Source organism: Dendropsophus ebraccatus, unplaced genomic scaffold, assembly GCF_027789765.1.
Source record: "Dendropsophus ebraccatus isolate aDenEbr1 unplaced genomic scaffold, aDenEbr1.pat pat_scaffold_483_ctg1, whole genome shotgun sequence".
In the NCBI taxonomy this organism is placed as follows: domain Eukaryota; kingdom Metazoa; phylum Chordata; class Amphibia; order Anura; family Hylidae; genus Dendropsophus; species Dendropsophus ebraccatus.
In genome coordinates, this window is record NW_027210086.1 from 60,885 (window position 1) to 83,495 (window position 22,611).

Below are 22,611 nucleotides of genomic sequence, written 5' to 3' on the forward strand. Positions count from 1 at the left end.
AATGGGCCGACCTAGAGGGGTGGGGCCTACGGAGCCGATGTGGGTGGGGATGTGTGGTGCTTCACTCAAAGCCCCACAAAATTGGCACGATCCACCAATGATAAAAGCATTTTTCACTGAACCAAGCACCAAGAAATCTATTATAAAGTAAGGTATGAAAACTGCAGAATTTAGGCTTTATAGCTGTGTAGAGAAGTCCTCATACAAAAAGGGGGTTACAGTATCACTTTAACAGTCACCAAATGGTGTACACTCTTAGCTAATCTTTGGACCATCTAGGTTAAATCCTGCATCTGGTCTGTAAATGTTAGCATAGGATCCATTGTAGAGGGTCACCAATGGTTCTCAACCACTTCTTGGACGATCCATCATAAAGAACGACCCCCAACTGGGCAATGGTCCCTACACAGGAAGGAGAGCTAAGACATGCCAGGTCAATACCAAATGTGCATGTATGAACAGAAAAAGTGATGGCCTGTAGTAATTCTCTCAGAATCCCAAGTGGAGCCTGCACCGCGGACACCGATTCAGAGGTCTACCTGTCCTTTTCATTGAACAGGATGCTTTGTGCACCCTCTGCTCTCCATCGAAATATTTGACATGTATTAAAGGGGTTATCCAGCGCTACAAAAACATGGCCACTTTCTTCCTGAGACAACCCCACTCTTGTCTCTAGCTTGGGCGGGGTTTTGCTACTCAGTTCCATTGAACCGCACCCAGTGGCGGATTAAATGTACCCTGGGCCCCGGGCTGTCCACCCAACCTGGGCCCTCTTCCCCCCCCCGGTCAATCCTCCCAAACCCCCACATTATAATCCGCTACTGCCCTCCCACGCTGTCCCCAATAAACACTGCCTCCCCCCCTCCCTGCTGGCCCCAATAAACAATGCCCCCCCCCCCCCCCCCCAAGGTCACAGCACATCTTATAGGGGAGGTCACAGGGTCACAGCAGCACAGAGGATGTCAGGAAAGGAGGGTGCTGATCTTATAGGGGAGGTCACAGCAGCACAGAGGATGTCAGGAGAGGAGGGTGCTAATCCTATAGGAGAGGTCCCAGCAGCACAGAGGAGGTCAGGAGAGAAGGGTGCTGATCTATAGGGGAGGTCACAGCAGCACAGAGGATGTCAGGAGAGGAGGGTGCTGATCTATAGGAGAGGTCCGAGCAGCACAGGAGAGGCGGGCGCTGATCTTATAGCTGAGGTTGCAGGGTCCCAGCAGCACAGAGGATGTCAGGAGAGGAGGGTGCTGATCTTATAGGGGAAGTTGCAGGGTCCCAGCAGCACAGAGGATGTCAGGAGAGGAGGGTGCTGATCTTACAGGGGAGGTCGCAGGGTCCCAGCAGCACAGAGGATGTCAGGAGAGAAGGGTGCTGATCTATAGGGGAGGTCACAGCAGCACAGAGGATGTCATCTGGCCCCCTCTTCCCCCCTTATAGATGGTCCCCCTCTTCCCCCCTTATAGATGGTCCCCCTCTTCCCTTTTCCCCCCTTATAGATGGTCCCCCTCTTCCCTATTCCCCCTATAGATGGTCCCCCTCTTCCCTATTCCCCCTTATAGATGGTCCCCCTCTTCCCTCCTTATAGATGCCCCCCCCCTGTGCAGATAACACACAAAAAACAAAACACAACTCACCTGCCATCCGTTTCCCCGTCGAGCCTCTCGCCTCCTGGTCTGTCCCCGGCTGATACGCGGCTGCCGGGGGTGTCCCGTCCTATCCCCAGCAGCGCGCGCATTAGTGAACTCCCCGTGCGCCGGAAGTCACAGCCACAGGTGCACGGGGAGCTCTCTGATGTGCGCGCTGCTGGGGATAGGACGGGACACCCCCGGCAGCCGTGGTGGATTATAATGTGGGGGGCGTGGCATGGGTTCCCCCGGGGCCGCCCAAACCGCCCATATTATAATGCGCCACTGACCGCACCTGAACTGGAGACAAGAGTCATGTTTTCTCTGAAAGAAAGTGGCCATGTTTTTGTAGCACTGGATAACTCCTTTAAATTACTCAGTGTGAACGGGCCCTAAGACAAGAAAAAAGCCAAATAACACACCAAAGGGTCAAAAACAGAAAGTCAGAGAAAACAGGTCAGGCAGGTTAGGTCAATACCAGGAGGCCATGTCAGGTCCAAACACAGGCTGGAAATTGGGACCCTTTGTAGGAGTTTTTATATATCCGTTATGTGATAATTTTTTGTTCCTTCTTTATGTTTCATTTTACTAATGATGACTGCATATTACAGACAACAGGCCTCTACGAATATAAAATCTATGGTGGTCTGGCTGATTGTCCCGCAGAGCTTTGTGCTGATGTGTACATGGATCTGGATTACAGAAAGAAGTGGGATCAGTATGTAAAAGGTAGGAGCAGTAATATACATGTCTTTTACCACTCCTATGTACCACTCCCTTTCATGACGTCTCCTCTTTTCTCCCACTGTCTTTGCTATGAACAAGACACCTGTACACTACTAAGGCATAAGCTGTCACAGTAAACCTGCAGTCTGATCTGCCAGTGTCATGTTAGAAAGCCGGAAAAGCTGATATATAGTTTTATGTGAAAAGTATCATTATAACTTGATATTTACTCATTGAATCTCTGCTCATTCTGGGGTTAGGAGTCAAGAGGGCGGTCTTACAGGGCGACTGACAGGTGTCACTATGCATGTTTATGCAAAGAAGAATGTCAGTCACCAATTAGGATCACTGGATTTCCAGGCCAGAACAAGCAGAGATTCAATCAATAAAATACAAGTTCTATGAAATCTTTTCCCACTGCACTATACATCAATCTGACCTTCTCCCTGGCTCTGTAATATGATGGTAGTAGATTAAACAGCATGGTCATAATAACAGATTCCCTTTAACGATGAGATGAGAAGATCATGTTAGGATTCTTGAAAATTAGGTCCAGATTTTTAAAAAAAATAAAAATCCTCTTTTAGGCCCCCTTCACACGTCCGGAAAAACCACCCGGATTTCCTATCAGGAAATCCGGACGGTTTTCCGGACCCATACACTTTAATTAGGCACGGACACCCTTCCGGATTTCTCCGGAAGGGTGTCCGTTCCGGAAAAATGATCCGGAAAAAATAGGACATGTCCTATTTTTGTCCGGAATTCCGGCCCGGACGCCCCCATAGAAGTCTATGGGAGCGCCGGAATCACGGGCACTTTCCTGATGTACATCAGGAAAGTGGCCGTGATTCCGGACTGCCTTCTCACCCCCCACCGCCTATACCCCTCTCCCCCACAACTCACCCTGCACCCGACTCTTCCGTCCTCCTGCTCCCTGGTGCCGCGCGTCCTGGAGTGCACCGGGTCCTGCTGCTGCCGCCGCACCTGCCCTCAGGTTGGCGGCCCCCGCCCGGCCCCCTCGCTTGGCGGCAACCGACAGACACCCACCCCCCCCCCCCGGACTTCAGGTTGACGACCCCCCCCGGACCGCCCCCAACCGCCAGCAACGGCGGCCCCCGAATCTCGGCCGCCCGCCTGCTCGCTCGCCCGATCGCTCACCCAGCAGCCCAGCAGAAGACCAGGACAGGTGAGATCACTGCTCTCGCTCTCCTCCCCCCCCCCCCCAAAGACGTAAAACTCCCACCATGTCCTGTCAGCAGGGCATGTTGGGGGTTATACTTCTGCAATGGTTTTTTTTTCAGCTCTTGAATTGTGCTGACTCTTTGTTGTAGTGTGTGAGTTGTTCTCCACATTTTACTGTACTGTGTGTCAGACTTCACTACGGAATCCGTAACCACATATAAACATGTCCTGATGCTTTTCATAGCCTAAGCCAAGGCACGGGAAGAAATGTGCAACAAATCTGCCACCGCCCCCTGGTGGCTGTTTAATGTTAAAGGCTATGCACTTGTATACAACAACAAAAAGTATAAGTTTTTTTTTTTTTCTTATAATGTCAGTGGTTAAAACAGAATCTGTTGTATAGCATACAGCCATTTTTATCATCCATTAAATGTATATACTACAAGTAAACAAAAACAGTGTGAACCCCCATCAACAAACAATAATACTTGAATCACATTTTTATTATATACATATTTAGAGGAATGTTTATGACTTCAAATGACAAAATTATATACAGTGTTTTTTTTAGACTATAAGATGTCCCTTACTATAAGACACATACCTGGAAGGCAGTGGAAGGGTCAATGTCACTAACTTTTGTGGTCTAGAGTTGAAGAGGGGGTATAGTCAGATCCTGTTAGCTTAGTCTCATCATGTTCTGACCAATACAACTATAATGGTCCATGTTACTGTGTTACATTAGGTTGTCCAGGTTAGGCTGTTTCTCCATAAACTTAAAGCGTAACTGTCATTTCAGGGCCATTTTTCTGAAAACATTAAATATCAACAGTACAAGCGATTTTAAGAAACTCTGTAATAGGTTTTATGTACTAAAAGAGTTTCCTTCTGGACTGAAAAAGCAATCTCCCAGCCTCCCCCCTCACATCAGATGAAGCAGGATTTCTGTCTCCATTATGTGGCTATGGAGAGGGGAGGGGCTGTTAGGAGTGACTGAGCACAGAGGATTTCTGCAAAGCACAACACCCTGCAATCTTCTCTCAGTAAGTTCATAGATAAGCACTGACCTTTCTGACCCCAGAATCCTGCGGTTTAGGTGCCCAGAGAGTCTACAAACAGCTGACCTTCATGTCACCTCTTCCTGCTCCCTCATCTCCCTCAGCCCCTCCCCCCTTCATAGACTTACAATGGAGAGAGCAGAACCCGTCTTCACTGGCTTCTCTGTAATGAAGACGTGTTTGCCTGATAATGCACAGATAAGAAGTCAGGGGGGGAGGCTGGGAGATTGCTTCTCGAGTACAGAAAGAGGCTTTTTTGGCTGATGAAACCTATTACAGAGTTTCTTAAAATCGCTTATACTACTGATTTCTGCAATAAAAAAAAACATGCTTTAAACTTGTTTGATAAAACTTTTGACATATCATAGAGACACATTAAAAGTTTTGATTGATCCAGGTCTGAGTGTTCGTGAAAATGTTTCGGGAGAAGACTGGGCTAAGCGTGGTCCTCTCCCGGCTCTATGCCATGTGATGATGCAGTTTCCTAATGTAAATCTATGGAACCCAACTCACGGACACAGAGCGGGAAGCTGCAGTGCATCCTCTCCCCCCTATCATCGGTATGGGTCTAAACACTCAGACACGGATCGATCTAAACATTTGACATGTCTCTATGGGAAAACAGAACAGTGGATGCAGCATTATCCTTTTATGTTCTGTAACCTGAGGAAGAGGCATAGACCTCGAAACACGTTGTTTTCATGGAGTTCTAAATAAATAATCATTTTACTTACAAGGCCTGCGCTTATCATCATTTGCATGCTTCTTTTTGCATTTGATCTTCTTGACCGATTTACTCTTGGTATACAGTTGAGTGATGCCCTAGTTGCGGATGATGATCTACCTACCTACAAAAGTGCGTAATAAACAGTTGTGACTATGCACAACTGAATGAGGTGTGCATACACCTATTGAACTGCTTTTACGTTTTTGGCTCGGTTACATGTCACCCAGTGAGACGCCGTGCCTTTGTCTTTTCTTTGCCGTGCCTTTTGTCTTTTTCTTATATATCCTATTAGATTTGTAAAGAAACTGACTTTTTTATGACAGTTTTCATAGATGCCTCTTTGCTACACTATTCTTTTTATTCTCTAGTTCTACATGAAGAACAAAATGGAGAAGACAAGGTGATCTACTGGGAAGTAAAATATCCATTCCCTCTGTCGAACAGAGATGTATCTTTTCATATATTTTTTAAATGCGTGGATGATTTGTGGAGAAAGATGTTGGCAAATAAAATTAAAGGGGTATTTCCATCTCATGCATTTATGGCAAATTAACATGTCCTAGGGCCCTATTACACGGGACGATTATCGTGCAAAAAATCGTTATATCGTTCAAATTTAAACGATAGTCGTTCCGTGTAATTGCAGGCAACGATCGATAAATCGTTTGTATGTCGTTGATTGTTGATTTAGATCTGAACCTAAAATTATTGTTTATCGTTCGCTAATCGTTCTCTGTAATTCCACGTTCATTCGCTCAAGTTCCACATTTTTTCACTAATCGTTCAGTGTGATAGCACATTGCCCATTGTTTTCCTGAGATCAGAAGGAGTTAACGATCATAGTAATGATCGTAATAACAATCGTATCTAACGACCATCGTTCTGTGTTATATGGGGAACGATTTCAGGTTAACGATAAACAATCTCGTTTGCGAACGTTTATCGTTAGTCGTTAAAATAGCTCCGTGTAATTATAGGACCCTTAGAGACAGAACCCATTCCCAATAGGATATGGTCCCAGAGGAAGCCCCATTATGTGTATATGTCATAAATGGCTAACATGACAAAAAAACCTTAATGCTAAATCATTCTGGGAATGATTGGTTAACCGATTGGAAGGCCATTGTTGACTGCTACCATAGTTAAAGGGGTCATTTATAAAATCTTTATCACACCTGTTGTTGCTTTGTTAGATTAACCCTTCAGAAAAGTGACAAGGGGATTTTAGTGTTCTCTTTCATGGTGCACAGCTGTTTCTCATTCTCTACATTTCAGGGGCAGGACCAGAATTGGGCTGTTTGCAGTAGTTGTACACAGAGAATGAAGGTTCTCGCTTAGTTGCCAGCCAATCACTGCACAGCACAACACTTTGTCCTTACTTCTATGGCATGACATAGTGCTGGGGAAGGGGGGGGGGGCTGATTTACTCAGTACACTACTACACATGGTATGGGAAGGGAGAAGGGGTTACTGATGCAGTGGTTTTACAAGATGCTCTGTGAGCAAAAATAGAAGATATAGAAGTCTCAATAAACCACTGTTACTGCTGAGTAGCTAAAAAGAGTAGGAACAGGAAAGATTACACTGTGGACATTCAGTAGTAGGCACATTGGTATTCACATTAGGAATACTAGGATAAAGCCCTGGTTTAATTTCTAGGAACAGTGTAGACAGCTTCACAGATGGCAAGTACACAGTCCAGGCTCTCCTGCTCATAGCACATGGTAAACCCTGCATCCTTCCTGTGTTTTGACTTGTTCTATCTGTTACTAGAGACAAATTACCTGACAACAGGCAGTGGATGGCAGATTGCAGGGAAGTGAGACACCTAGTGGCCAGGACTTTGGAATAACCTTCAAATGTAGAGAGGTGTTTTGAAACAGCGACCATATATATGGTTCCTTCTTTCCTTAAATTTGATGGAAGTATGTGTATGTTCGAGATCGAAGGGATTTAGACATCAATGGAAGAAAGATCTTTGTCATTTTGGCCAAGAGTGTATCTGTTCAGCAATATCCAGAGAAGTCGGGAATTACCAGGGTGAATGGCTACAAACAGAGCTTGGCAATAGAGAGTGATGGCAGCAATGGCTGTAAAGGTAAGAAGGTTGGGGAAACATTGGGATATGTTTAATGTGAAAGTCACGCACAACATTTCATTGTCCTGTTTCTTTACCTTGCAGTCTTCATGTATTACTTTGATAATCCAGGTGGCATGATCCCTTCATGGCTTATAAACTGGGCAGCCAAGGTAATTTTACAATTACTTAACGTGTTAAAAAATTTCTTTTGGAGTATATAATAGTATCATTGCATAGACCTGTATCTGACGTAGCCATTGGAGAAGCCTTTCCATCTTTATGTAGTGCCATAATATGTATCTCCTGCAAATGAATTCCACATCTCATATAAATCTTCCACTCTTTCCTTTCCACAAATTTCTTTAAAAAGATTTTCCCACAAAGAACGCACGTCATCTATCTGCAGGATAGGTAATGAATGTTTTATTAGTAGGGATCTGACTGCTGGGACCGCCACTGACTGCAGGAACTGGGATGGACTACCATGTTCCCAAACTTGAATATTTGGGATCTCTATTTATGGATTTGTGCAAACTATTAAATTATAAGATTCCTTTTTGTGGACAATTAACAGCGTAAACTTAAGAAAATACCAAAATATATAGACATCTATATTTCTAGTTTTTGATCACATCACATTCTAGAAAAATGGAATAGAAAGTGATCAAAAGTCATATCTTAGCAAATTAGGCTGCAAATCATGGTGCAAAAAATGAGCCCTCGCTTAGCTTCAACATGGCGTTGCACAGATTCATTTTTTTTTTTTTTTTTTTTTTTAAATATTAAATGGGGCAAGTAAACAGTACAGCTAAAAATAAGCTCCCACCAGCTCTGTCAGTGGAAAAATAAAAATGTTGGGTCTTAGAAAATTGGAAGAAAAGGAAAGCCAGAAATCTAAATTTGGAGGGTCAGGAAGGGGTTAACAGTTCAAAAATAACTGTGATACTAGTTATGTTCGTTTTTTGTTTTTTTTTTGCACTTTAGATTTATTTAAATAAATAAATTAAATAAAAAAGGGGTGATTTTTTAAAAAAAAAATAATAATAAAATGTTTTGCTCCCTTTAGGAGCAAAATGCTAGGGTGGTATAGGAGCACCAACATAGCAGCCATGGAGGTTCTTAAGGGCCCCTGACTCCCATAATAACTGATAAGCACCATGTGTGCTTTGTGGGGTTGGGAACCACTACAAAACAGACTAGGTGTCACAATCACTATTGACTGTGACATCTAGTGGGTTGATGACGTCAGAGTGATCTCTGATGTTTCACTGACATGGGTGTCAGCTGTGGATAGTAACTAGAACCTGCCAGGTATGGCGCCACACACACACACAATTGACATACATGTATACACATAAGATAGTAGTAATAATAATAATAATAATAATAAAAAGAGTTGAATAGTCTATTACCCTAGTTTTGCATTACTCTATTATAATCGCTGTATTTGCTCTAACCAAGTAAGAGATATCACTAAACTTTGTTAGATAGAAAGAAAATGAGAAGGGAATAACATAATAATCATGCCATTATTCTTGTACGTACTGATAAGTCTTCTTTAAGTAGAATTGTATCTTTAATAGCTGACCACATTTTCCCACTAACCCTGGCATCTCAGCCCATTTCCTTTCACCCAACTCTTTAGTAAATGACAGTAAATTAGCTACTCTGTAATTTTATTGCTCTGCTGTACTAAAGCTGTAGACGCCAATGAAACAATTCTGTGTCCTGATGTCATTTTTCCTGTATCCTGCTGCTGCAGATAAGGGATTGACGTAAGGAGACCAGAATATTGTACACAATCTGATTACAAGATGCCTATGCTTTAAAGGGAGCAGGGTGTGGGCCGAGGCTGCGGGATGAATAACAAACCTCTTTTGTACGTGTATGTTAAAGTACCTTAGTGAAGCATGACTGTTACAGCATGGTTTAATTTTTGCATATTGCCATTGTTATGCTTCTGTTATCAGCAACTGGTAGGAGGGAATATTAGGAATTATGAATTTTCTTCACAATAAAAAAAGGCCACAATTGCAACTACTAAAACCCTAAATACAATTCAACCCTCCCATATCTTACCCCATGGCACAGGGAGAGAAGACAATAATAAAGAAAGAAAGCCGGAAAGGATTTCTTTTTTTACACAAAACTTCATTTTGCAGGCTTTTGCCTTAAATATAAGCCCTACTCCAAAAGGTTAAGGTCAGCTGACCAGATCCTAGACACTGGGTGGCTTAGCATCAGCCAGTCAGTGCCAGACTTATGTTGCCCCTACCTCCTTTACCTGCTCAACACAAGGGACAGAGGGTATTTGGGCTAATTACAGAGGTGACAGGGAGGTATACAGTATACAGGCCTAACTACAGGGGAACTTACAGTATAGGAACTTAAAGTGACACTGTCACCCCCTTTTGTGCATTCTGACATCTCTACACTGGTGTAAAGGGTAAATTTAGCAGTTTTCACACCTTATTTTATATTATACGTCATAGTGCTTGTTCAAGTAAAAAGTGATCTTTTATGAACTGCAGATTGTGTTAAGTGTGCGGGGCCTCGCGACATAAGCGCCACTTAGCCCCACCCACAATGCCTCCATTGGCCCCGCCCCCTTGGTGTCCATTGGTGGGACGACCTAGAGGGGGTCGGGCATAGACCTTTAGGCCAGCCTGTTCCAATGGCTGGTGAGGGGGCTGGGCCAACGGAGGTGTTGTGGGCAGGGCTAAGTGTTGCTATTGCCGCGAGGCCCCACCCACTTAACATAATTTGTTGTTGATAAAAGATGTGACAGTGTCACTTTAACAACAGTGGGCTAACTACCGAATAGAGTGGTGGTACAGTGTAGGGACATACCTACTTTCTCTGTAAAAATAAGACCTACACCGAAAATCATCCCTAGCCCTTTTTTTCTAAGAAATTTTTTTTATATAAGACCCTGTCTTATTTTCGGAGAAACACGTCAATAAAGAGCCATATTCCATATTAAGTTTGATTAGATTTAACCACTTATCTATTGGAAAAGTCAAGATGGACCAATCTTACTTTTACAGTAACATGGTGTGTTCATTTATTGAGGTTACAATTATTGAATTCAAAGCTAAACATGGGAACATGGGCTTAAAAAAAAAAAGAAGCACCAGTCTTTTCATCCCTAGCCCTTTTTTTCTAAGAAAAAAAATTTAATATAAGACCCTGTCTTATTTTCGGAGAAACACGTCAACAAAGAGCCATATTCCATATTAAGTTTGATTACATTTAACCACTTATCTATTGGAAAAGTCAAGATGGACCAATCTTACTTTTACAGTAACATGGTGTGTTCATACATTGAGGTTACAATTATTAAATTCAAAGCTAAACATGGGAACATGGGCTTAAAAAAAAAAGAAGCACCAGTCTTTTCTTTATACATGTCCTCCATTTATGATCTGGCTTAGATTCACTAATTGCAATTCAAAATTTATATGTGTAAACACAACCTTGTAGAAGCCACAACATCACACAGCCACACGTCATGCAGCCCTTAAGGTAGATCAGAGAGGGCTCCCGGTGTGAGCCCTCTCTGCAGCCCGCAGTCCACGGTTGTTATGTGTAGCCAGGGAGCGCAGGTCTTAGCAGCTGCGGCTGGCTAATTAACTATTCAAATGCAGCTGTCAAACCTGACAGCTGCATTTGAATAGTGTATGCGGCCCCTGTCCCTGGTGTCTAGTGGGGGACCTCCCCCCCACGATGCGATCGCGGAGGGGAGATCCATTCTAATGAGCCGGCCGGGGCTCAGCGTCGCAATGACGCTGATCCCGGCCTGGCAATCCACTCAGATGGTCTGAAGCAGACCATTATAATATAGTACAGATCTGATTGATTATTGCTCTATTATATACACAGCATTGATCTCAATCCCCCAGAGGGCTTCTAATTACTGTATGTGAAAATAAAATAAAGTGTTTTTATTAATAAATAACCCCCTCCCCTAATAAGTCCAAATCACCCCCCTTTTCCCATTTTATAAATAAAAATAAATAAATAAACATGTTTGGTATCGCCGCGTGCGTTATCGCCCGAAATATAAATTTATTTCATTCCTGATCTCGCACGGTGAACGGTGTAAGCGCCAAAAAATCCAAAGTGCAAAATTGCGCATTTTTGGTCACATCAAATCCAGAAAAATTGTAATAAAAAGCGATAAAAAATTCGCATATGCGCAATCAAGGTACCAATAGAAAGTACAGATCATGGCACAAAAAATTATACCTCACCCAGCCCCATAGACCATGCAAAAATTCAGCCTGTCATTGCAAAGTACAATTAGTGACCTAAAAAATAAGGGCTCATTTGGGTCCATAGGTGTAAAAATGCAACTGCTATGGCCTTATATACACAAGGAGGAAAAAACAAAAACGCAAAAACGAAAATTAGCCCGGTCTTTAAGGGGTTAAAAAGAACCATAAATATGTGATGAAGCGTGGTTATGATTATCAATATTTTTACCACTTAAATTTTTAGCTGATGTTTCTGAGTTGTTTTTTTTATGCTCTATCACTCTATTGGCAAAAGAAGAAAAGTATTGGGTCACATATCATAAGAATTAGATTTAGATGCTTAATTTAGTCTCACTGCTTAAGACAGGGATGAGCAACCTTTTCCATGTTGAGGGCCAGTCGGGCATTAATAAAATCACTCGAGGGCCGCATACTGTGCGTGGCAGTTAGTAGCGTGGGTTTGTAGCACCCGGGGCAAGGCAAAGTATTGTTCCCCTAATGCCCCTGCTATTGTAGTTAGCCCCTAGTGATGTCCCTGGTAGCCTAATTAACCCCCTTCAGTCATGTCCCTGGTAGCATAGTTAACCCCCCCAGTCATGTCCCTGGTAGCCTAGTTACCCCCCCCCCCCCCAGTCATGTCCCTGGTAGCCTAGTTAACCCCCTCCAGTCATGTCCCTGGTAGCCTAGTTAACCCCCCCTAGTCATGTCCCTGGTAGCCTAGTTACCCCCCCCCCCCCCCCAGTCATGTCCATGGTAGAGATGAGCGATCCGGCCGAACTCAGAAGCCAGCGAACTCTCGCCTTCTGATTCCCGTTGTGTACTCGCTCCGTGGAGAGGGTGGATACAGCCTGAGGATGCCTGGAAAACTTGAATACAGCCATAGCCATAGGCTGTATCCCAGTTTTCTAGGCGGTCCTCAGGCTGTATCCACCCTCTCCATGGAGCGGGCAGGCAGCAGGAATGAGAAGCCGAGAGTTCAGGTTCATACGAACCCGAACCTCGTCCGGTCCGCTCATCTCTGGTCCCTGGTAGCCTAGTTAAACCCCCCGCCCCCCCCCCCCCCCCCAGTCATGTCCCTGGTAGCCTATATAACCCCCCCAGTCATGTCCCTGGTTGCCTAGTTACCCCCCAGTCATGTCAATGGTAGCCTAGTTAACCCCCCTGTCATGTCCCTGGTAGCCTAGGTAACCCCCCCAGTCATGTCCCTCGTAGCCTAGTTACCCTCCAGTCATGTCCCTGGTAGTCTAATTAAACCCCCCCCTTCCCCAGTGATTTCTCTGGTAGCCTAGTTACCCCCCCCCCCCAGTCATGTCCCTGGTAGCCTAGTTAACCCCCCAGTACCTGTCCCAAATAAAAAAAGTAAACATCCCACTCACCTTTCCTCCGCTCCCACGGTGCCCAGGTCCTCTTCTCTCCCCTCTAGGCTGTGCCCGTCTTCTGTAGGCGGCACTCACAGCATCCTCCTGTGTCTGGCAACCGTCACAGACACAGGTAGATGCTGTGAATGCCAGGTCCTGCCCCACCAGAGCAGCGCGCACATCACAGGGGAGCCGCAGGCCGCATCGGTGTGGTCTCAGGGGCCTTATGCGGCCCGCGGGCTGGAGGTTCCCCACCGCTGGCTTAAGATGTATAAAATCCACATCTACCAATAGTTTCTACCATTACAAAGTTTTGTGAAAGAGTTGTTCTAAGGAGATCACAGAATTTCAGCATGGTACTGTAAAAAGAAGCCACCATTACAAGTTAGTTCATAAAATTTCTTAACTCCTAGATCTTCCACAATCAGCTGTGAGCCATATTATAAAAAGTGGAAGCAGATCCGTGGAAGCTGGTATTACTGCATAGCGAGTACCAACTCCACGTTTAGGGGTTTTCCAGTCTCTTGGTAGGAGAGTATGGCTTTTTTTTCTTGCTTTTACAGCACCTGGGGGCATTAAAAAAACAAAAAACAAAAACATTCTACCTAGAAAGCCCTTTGAATTGCTATGGATTTAGACTGGGATGTCCTGGAAGCTGTAGCTGTAATGTGTTGGTGCCCCAATACGTTTGTCCATATACAGATTGTGGATTTACCTACTGAAACACTACAGCATTTCTGTTATGTGCCACATACTCTTTATTAAAATGTCATGTTCTTTCCTTTTAATTACTTCTTTCCTTTCCTTTTAATTACTATAGAGCGGAGTTCCAAATTTCTTAACAGATATGCAGAAGGCATGCAAAGGATATCAAGCAAACGATTCATCAAAGTAGATAGATCAAGTATATTAATTTAATATGATATCAGGTAAAATATAAACTAAACTTGAATCAAAATGTGGGATTTAAATACTAATGGCATTACTGAATTGTTTTTATATGTTTGTTCTTTTCTCTGTGGTGAGAATTGCTGCTACTGGAAATGAAAAGAGATATTTGTAGTCAGTAGGTTTGATTGGTGTAATAATATGTCTATAAAGCTGGTGTAATAATGTTGTTTTTTTTTTTACACTTTGTGGTGTATTTTGTGTTTCCTAAATCTGAAATTTGACCACTTTAAGTTGCAGCAAGCAGGACAAAGGATTGATCAGCCAGAGTTGGGATCTACATCTATCAGATATTTAATGGCTTATTAACTAGAGGTGAGCAAACTGGGCCAAGGTTCGGGTTCGCGCAATCCTTAACCATCAACATTTAAATCCCGCAGTCTTCCCGTTCCGTGGGGAAGGTGAAAGCAGCCTTAGTCCCGCCTGGAAAACACAAATACAGCCTAGGTCATAGGCTGTATCCCTGTCTTTCCCACAGAACGGGAAGACAGCGGGATTTAAATGCCGATGGTTCAGGTTCATACAAACCCGAACCTTGATCCGGTTCGTTCATATCTAGTTATTAACCTCTTAAGGATGCATGACGTCATGCATCTGCAAGTGGTGTTCAGAGCGGGGCCTTGCAGCGACCCCGCTCTGAACCGCCGCGATCCCGGGTGCTGCGTGTAGCCCACTACCGCGGCTATTAGCGGGCACGGTCCGATCGCCGTGCCCACTAATCAGGTAATCAGATGCAGCTGTCAAAGTTGACAGCTGCATCCGATTACCTTCCGCAGCACTTCCCTGGTGTCTAGTGGCAAAGATCGCCCCCCCGGGACGTTGGTATCGACGCGTGCGTAATCGGCCGAACTATTAATTAATCACATTTCTGATCTCGCACGGTAAACGGCATAAGCGGAAAAAAAATCACAAAGTGCAAAATTGTGCATTTTTGGTCGCATCAAATCCAGAAAAAATGTAATAAAAAGTGATTAAAAGGTCGTATATGCGCAAACAAGGTAGCGATAGAAAGAATACATCATGGCGCAAAGAATGACACCTCAGACATCCCCATAGACCAAAGGATAAAAGCGTTATATGTATGGGGATAGAGCGATTTTAAGGAACATATGTTTGTTAACAATGGTTTGAATTTTTTACAAGCCATCAGATAAAAGAAAAGTTATACATGTTATATATCGTTGACGACTTGTGGAACATGCATAACAGTCAGTTTTACCCCAGGGCGAATGGAATAAAAACAAATACCCCCCCAAATAAAAGAAATACGTTTTTTTGTTCAATTTCACCACACATAGAATTTTTTTCTGGTTTTGCAGTATACTTTATGCAAGAATTCAGCTTGTCATTGCAAAGTACAATTAGTGGCGCAAAAAATAAGGGCTCATGTTGGTTTCTAAGTGGAAAAATGCAAGTGCTATGGCCTTTTAAGCACAAGGAGGAAAAAACGAAAATTGGTTCCGTCCTTAAGAGGTTAAAGTGTCACTGTTGTTTAATTTTTTTTTTCAGACATCGATAGTACAGGCGATTTTAAGAAACTTTGTAATTGGGTTTATTAGTCGGAAAATCCATTTTTATCATGAAAAAGCAGTTTGAAGCTCTCCCCCCTGTCTTCATGATTTTCTCTGGAGAGGGGAGGGGTGGAGGGAGATGAGGCATCAAAACAGGACAACAAAGAGTTAATTTACAGCTACATCACCGGGCTATCTCCTCTGAAATCAGCACTGACCTCTCTGACCTCTGAATATGGGCTTTTACACAGCTCCTACTGTGTACTCCTTTGTTCTCTGCTCTCTGCTGGTGACTAATCTCCCTCCTCCCCCCTCCATAGGTTAGACAGGGCTCGACTGATGTAAAAAAGTTGAGTTTTTCTGATAATGAGCAGTGAATGAGAAAGAGAAGGGAGGGAGAGACCTGGGGAAAGTCTTTTTGAATGCAGATAATGGCATATTTGCCTAATAAACCCAAATACAAAGTTTCTTAAAATCGCCTGTACTTTTTAATTTCTGCCCAAAAAAAAAAAACCTGACACACTTTAAGCCATTAAATATCTGATAGATCACAACTCTGGCCTCATCAATCCTTTGTCCTGTTTGCGGCAACTTAAAGTGGTTGAGAACCCAAAAACAGCTGAAGCAGCTGTTTTACAAAGTTTTTGTAACGCCAGTTGCCTTTAATGGGTATTGTGAAAACAGCATAGCACTGTATAAAACCTAATACAGCTTTCCTACCACCTCCAGCTATCACATACAAGCTTACGGGGACCAGGGAGCCCTCCATCACTGGTTAGATGCAGGCTCAGAAGTCGATATGCTATAAATGTTGAGATGGAAATATCCCTTTTAAATATAGAAAAAAAATCCTGCTAACCCCTTTAAGAAAAGGTATCTTCCATATTTATGGCTTCCTAACAGTAAGAAATCTCAGTCAGTAAGATATCTCCTATCCTGCTGAAAAGAAAAAAAAAAAGACCAAAAAGCTCATGTAAGTTTGTGTTCTTGTTAAAGTGAATCTGTCATCCCCTGGCTGCTTACCAAGATGGCACCACTGGAAAAATATCAATCATCATATTCACAATATAGCATATTGCCTGTCTCTAGCCATTAATTTTTTATGTGAATAGTGACAAAGGGGGGAAGCCTGTCATTGTCTACGCCCGAGCTACACGGGCAGTGTATTAGTTCACACAATGTTTTTTCAGCTCTGTTTAAATTGACAGCCATTATTTTGAGGCTAAAATAACGGACGTTATTTAGCAGCCTGGCCTTCCCTTAGTGCAATGACTGGTGGGTGTTTGTACATTATTCTAGTTTGGGATTACTAATTGAACTTTGGGTGTGTCTTAATTGAAAAGTCTATTGAATTTAATAGTAAAGACAGAGAAAGAACGGTGGATAAAGGAAAACTGTGTGTGAACTACTAATAAAAAAACGTCCGCTGTTTGCAAAAGACGTTCGAAAACAATGATCATGATCATAATTTTGAAGTCCGTGGCAAAAACATCCGTTATTCAATACACTGTGTGCATTGGATGTCCGTCTTCCCATTGACTTCGATGCATTGCCATTGCAATCAGTTAAATTGCGGCAAAAACAGCCGTTATTTTAAATATGAAAACCGTCCGCTTCTTCTCTATTTTCGACGTTTTGTGAACATAGCCTATGCACTTATTATGCAAGGGGCAGGCATACAGCATAGTGACACTTAGTGGTGCTAGGGCCCAGGGCCCATTTTGGCACAAATCACAGCCAGTCACATTCCTGATCTCACATGGTAAACAGCATAAACACAAAAACCTGCCAAAGTGCAAAATTGACGATTTGTTTCATCACATCCCAAAAAAAGGTGATCAAAACATAATAAAGTACATATTATAAAGCAAGAAATTAACCCCTTAAAAAGCCCCATAGACTTAAAAAAAAAAAAAAAAAGTTATAAGGATCAGAAACATAAAAATTCCAATTTCATTGCACAATATTTCAATCCCATTTTTATTTTATTTTTTTGTGGTGGTGGTGGTGGTGAATTAGGAATTTAATGCTCCAAAGTACGATTGGTGTAAAAAAAAAAAAAATAAGACCCCATATGGGTCTGAAGCTGAAAAAAAATGAAAACAGTATGGCCTTTGAAAAAAATGAAAACAGTATGGCCTTTTAAAATAAAAGTCCAAAAAGTGAAAATTTGCTTGATCATTAATAGGTAAAACTTAGACCTAGAAAAGTGGAGCACTACATTTATTATGTGCCTTACTTTGGTCAACATGCTCTTAAAACTATGCAAATTCTACTGTAGTTAGGCCACCAAAGATCATTTCTAAGTGTGTTTGTTTTATATAATGTACCTAGAAAAAAACCCTCGGCTGGATAGGTTAAAAAGATTCTGGGGGCTGCGGGCGATCGTGCGGCTGGGGGCTGCGGGTGATCGTGGGGCTGGGGGCGATCATGCAGCTGGGGGCAATGGTGCGGTTGGGGGCGATCGGGGCTGCAGGGGGGAGGGCAGGATATACATTACCTGATCCCGGTTCCTGCTTGCAGGGCACGTTCCGCCCGGGCAATCAGTGCGCTGCCCCGCCGCAGCGCACTGATTGGCCGGGCGGGCCGTGAAGACACCGGGAGCCCCGAAGCAAGCAGGAACGGGGACCCGGTAATGTATAATGTCTGGCGGCCATGGGGTTAATGGGGCAGGCTGCAGACAAAATGGCAGCAGGGATGTGTATCCCTGCCGTAATTTTGTCTTCCATTGAAAGAATAGGGGCCGGATCCGCAGCGAGTCTCGCTGCAAATACGCAGCAAGGGGACTCGCTGCGCATCCGGCAAGTGGGTTTGTACCCTAAGGCCATGTTAACACAACATATAACACCGGCCGTTCTGTGACCCGGCCGGTGTTACTGAAGATCATCCTGGCTGTTGCTGCAGTACCGGCCGGATGATGTTCACTTTTGCTGAATTCGGATGTGGGCGCATTAGTGTGCGCCCGAATTCCCTGCTGCACACAATGGAGCATGTGTCTGGAGCCGCACGCTCCATAGTGTGAACTGGCAGGTTCTCTTTGACCGCTATTCACTGAGAAGCGGTCGCAGAAAACTGACATGTCGGTTATTTGCGTAGCCGCGAGCGATCCCAGACGGACTGTATACTATGGGGGAGATTTATAAGACATAGTGTAAAGTGAAACTTGCACAATTGCCCCTAGCAACCAATCAGATTCCTCATTTCATTCCCTCACAGACTCTTTGGAAAATGAAAGGTGGAATCTGATTGGTTGCTAGGGGCAACTGAACCAGTTTCACTTTGCACCATGTTTGATAAATCTCCCCCTATGTTTATACACTGTGGCCGGGACTTTCTCTAGCTGCAGCACAATGTAAGTAAAGTATTAATCATGGCCGTGTTGCAAATCGGCAACAACGGCCGTGATTAATACTTATGTTGTGTGCACATAGCCTAACAAAGTAGCTAAAATGAAACCATACCCCCTTCCAAATGTAAAAAATGTTGCGCAAACTGCTTAAAAGTAGAGCAAAGGCCCTGTAAATCCAGCACAATTTTGCATGCCATGCATTAGCCCAGTGTTAGCCCCTTTGTGTGCTGCACGCAGCTGAAGTGGCTGAGAGTCATAATGTATTACTGCAATGACCTCAGGCGTCCTTGCAATGTAATAACACAGAGCACACAGGCATTTGTGAACATACTGTGGGGAATACAAGAGAGTACAAATACAAAAATTACAGATTCAGAATCCACTTTTTTTTTCACCTGTTATAGTGCGTTCACACCTACAGGATCTGCAGCAGATTTTCTGCAGCAGATTTCATTTAAATAACTGAACACAGCATAAAATCTGCTGCAGATCTGCTGCAGATCCTGTAGGTGTGAACGCACCCTTACAGTGATCACAATAGATTGGAGAGGGTTTTTTTATGGTGATTCTCTCTAACTTAACTACATTGCTTATACAAACTACAAAATATTTACTGCACAAGTGTGGCACTAATGCCAGTTCTAATAAAGTCATTAAAAGGGGTATGCCCATCTCAACTAACATATCTTTTCAAATACATTCATTTAACAAACTTGCCCCCTTCTTCTGATATGCTGCTCGTTCCCTCCCATTGTCGACAGCCTGTTGTATAGGTGTTTCAGTATGACCACTGGTTTTAGAGCAGAGTGGTGGTCGGTAACAGACAAGAGTTGTCAACAATGGGAGGAAAAGAGCAGCGTATCAGGAGAAGGAAACAAGTTTGCTAAATTAATTTATTTGTAAAAATATTTTATTTGACATTTCCTTAAAGTATAACTGTGTTAGTTGAAATGGTAATATCCCTTTAAATGTCATTGTATATGTAATATACAATATTGCATATTATTTTTTTAAGTTTGGAAATGTAAAACTTAATGTCTGAATTGTGCAAAATAATTTCAAAGTTGTGTTGTGTTATTAATTGATTCTGTAAGGCTTAATCTACATGTGGGCAAAACTGCATCGAAAAATAATGGTGCTGAAGATTTTTAAATCAATTTGTAGGAGATTTTTACTGCAGATCTTCGAGCGGTGAAAATCTTCTGTGATTCAGCATTTTCAGCAAATTCCACCATGTGGATCCTGCTTATGTGTCTTGAGATTCGCTAATAGTAGGTATGTTAAAGAAAGATGTTTCAACCCTACAGTGTTTATCTATTTTTAACTTTTTAATTTTGCTTTGCTGCTCATTTTAAAATTATTAAAGGGAACCCGTCACCATGAAAATGCCACCTAAATTACTGGCATCATGTTATGGAGCAGAAGGAGCTGAGCAGATTGATATAAATCTTTATGGTAAAAGATTCAGTATAACTTGTAATTCATTGATTGGAATCTGTGATGTTTCCATGCTGAGGAGTCCAGTCCATTGAGTGTGTATGTATATATAATATCAATCTTCTCAGCTTTTTCTGCTCTATGACATGATGTTGATAGATTAGATAGCATGGTATTGGTGACAGGTTCCCTTTAAAGAGGTTGTACACCCTAAACTAACTTGTCCCCTATCCATTAAGTCTGACCTTCGTACCCCCCAGCGATCTCCAGTTCAGTCCCCTGCTCCTTTGTTTTGAATATAGCTGTGGGTACGACACGTGCTCTCCCTGGTGGATCCATTCATTCTCTATGGAGAGAGCAGAGTACAGTACTCTGTGCTCTCCGGGGGCTCTATTAGAATGAAAAGAGCCGCGAGTCACGTGACGTACCCACGGCTCTATTCAGAACAAAGAAGCAGGGGATCTGGGAGATCGCTGTAGATCACCGGGGGTACGACCCACCACAGTCTCTAACTTGTCCTTAAGTTAGTTTAAGGTGGACAACCTCTTTAATTGAATTTGACAAAATTGTTATTCATGATTATTATGTGCATTTGTACTGTAAATGGAATTCATCTGGACATTGTGAAAAAATAAACTGAAATAACAGATAAACTCCCCATTGTTATTATTAGTCTTTTTAACTATACGACAGACTAAGACAGGTTTTTTTATACGCCAAGAAGACCCCCACCAGTGCACTCACACTGGATTTATCAAGAAGCACTGTGGTGAAAGCTTATACTTTGTGAGTAGAATAAAGTATACCCATTACAGGTTTTTATCAGTATTACACAAGATATCTGTGTTTCCTCTATTTTCTACAGTAGTTGATGAGAGGTGGACTTTTAACCCAAGGACTGGAGGACCGCTGCCAAAAACCAACCATGAGGGAGAAAGAACTGATTGTAGAGCTCAGAGACAGGATTTTCTGCACTGAAAGTTCCCATGTGCACAGTGGCCTCCATAATCCTTAAGCAGAAAAAGTTTGGAACAACCAAGACTCTTCCTAGAGCTAGCTAAGTAATCTGGAGAGAAGGGCCCTGGTAAGAGAGTGACTAAGAAACCAATGGCCACTCTGGCCGAGCAGTAAATATCCTTTGTGCAGATGGAAGAAAATTCTAGAAGGTCAGCTATCACTGCAGCACTCCAACAATCTGGGCTTTATGGCAAAGTGGACAGAAAGACGTCTCTCCCAATATTCTATATGAAAATATAATCCAAAGTGCTCTTGAGTTTAGACTGGGATGCAGGTTCACCTTCCAACAAGACAATGATCCTAAGTACATAGCCAAGACAACACAGGAGTTGCTTAGGGACAACTCTGTAAATGTTCTTGAGTGGCCCAGCCAGAGCCCTGAATTGAACTCAATGGTCCATCTATGGAGAGACCTAAAAATGGCTGACTACTTATGGTTCCCATTCAACCTGGCAGAGCTTGAGAGAATCTGCAGAGAATAGTAAAAAGAAAAAAATCACTAAACTCAAGTTTGTAAATGTTGTGGCCTCATACCCAGGAAGACTGGAAGCTGTTACCTCTGCCAAAGGGTCTAGATACGTATATCCTTTCCTTTTCAATTAGTAAAGATTTTTAACATTCTGATTTTACTTTGTCATTATAGGGTATTGAGTGTAGAATGATAGGGGGGAGTTAAAGGACAAGTGCCATGAAAAACTTTTTCCCAGTAATTGAAGCACATTACAACGTTATATAACACTGTAATATGCTTCAATCACCTATCTGCCTCCCTTCCCTGTCTTTTCCCCCCTCCACCCCCCACCAGGAAGTGTCCTAACTCACACAGACCTAATAACTGCCATCACCGTCACCAGGCAGCTCCTTCTCGTGAGGAAGAGTCATCAGCAGGAGGGCTGGTCTAGCTCCTGTTACAGCAGCCCCCCCCCTCCCCAAGTGATGGCTTGCAGTTGTTCAGCCAATGGGAGCTGAGCAAGCTGAGTCACCTGACAAGGCAGGGGAGGGGGGAGGCTGCTGTAACAGGAGAAGGAGCTGAGAGAAGAGCTTGGTGACAGTGATGACAGTAATTAGGTCTGTGTGAGTTTCTTACACTTCCTGGTAGGGGGTGGAGGGGGAAAAGACAGGGAAGGGAGGCAGATAGATGATTAGAGCACATTACAGAGTTTTATAACTTTGTAATGTGCTTCAATTACTGGGAAAAAGTTTTTCATGGCACTTGTCCTTTAACAGAAGAAAATGTGAAAAAATGAAAGGGACTGAAGACTTATATTGCCCATCAATGTACATTATCTATTTTGTGACAATTAGAGATGAATTTACAGTAATAATGAAGCAAACCATTT

At 43.1% G+C, this 22,611-nt stretch overlaps 1 protein-coding gene across 2 annotated transcripts in view; it reads left to right on the forward strand.

The window, feature by feature from the left end:
- LOC138776789 (phosphatidylcholine transfer protein-like) overlaps positions 1 to 21,930 on the forward strand; it is a 36,026-nt gene extending 14,096 nt beyond the window's left edge. The window contains exons 2-7 of one of the 2 annotated variants that reach the window (XM_069956194.1): positions 2,234 to 2,351; positions 5,684 to 5,763; positions 7,242 to 7,413; positions 7,498 to 7,565; positions 13,830 to 13,938; positions 21,120 to 21,930. In XM_069956194.1, the coding sequence (XP_069812295.1) occupies positions 2,234 to 2,351; positions 5,684 to 5,763; positions 7,242 to 7,413; positions 7,498 to 7,565; positions 13,830 to 13,904 (513 nt within the window). In that variant the 3' untranslated portion in view covers positions 13,905 to 13,938; positions 21,120 to 21,930. Of the gene's footprint in view, positions 1 to 2,233; positions 2,352 to 5,683; positions 5,764 to 7,241; positions 7,414 to 7,497; positions 7,566 to 13,829; positions 17,870 to 21,119 lie in introns of those variants that run through there. The other variant, XM_069956193.1, reaches the window with a different exon arrangement.
- Positions 21,931 to 22,611: the final 681 nt, after the last annotated feature.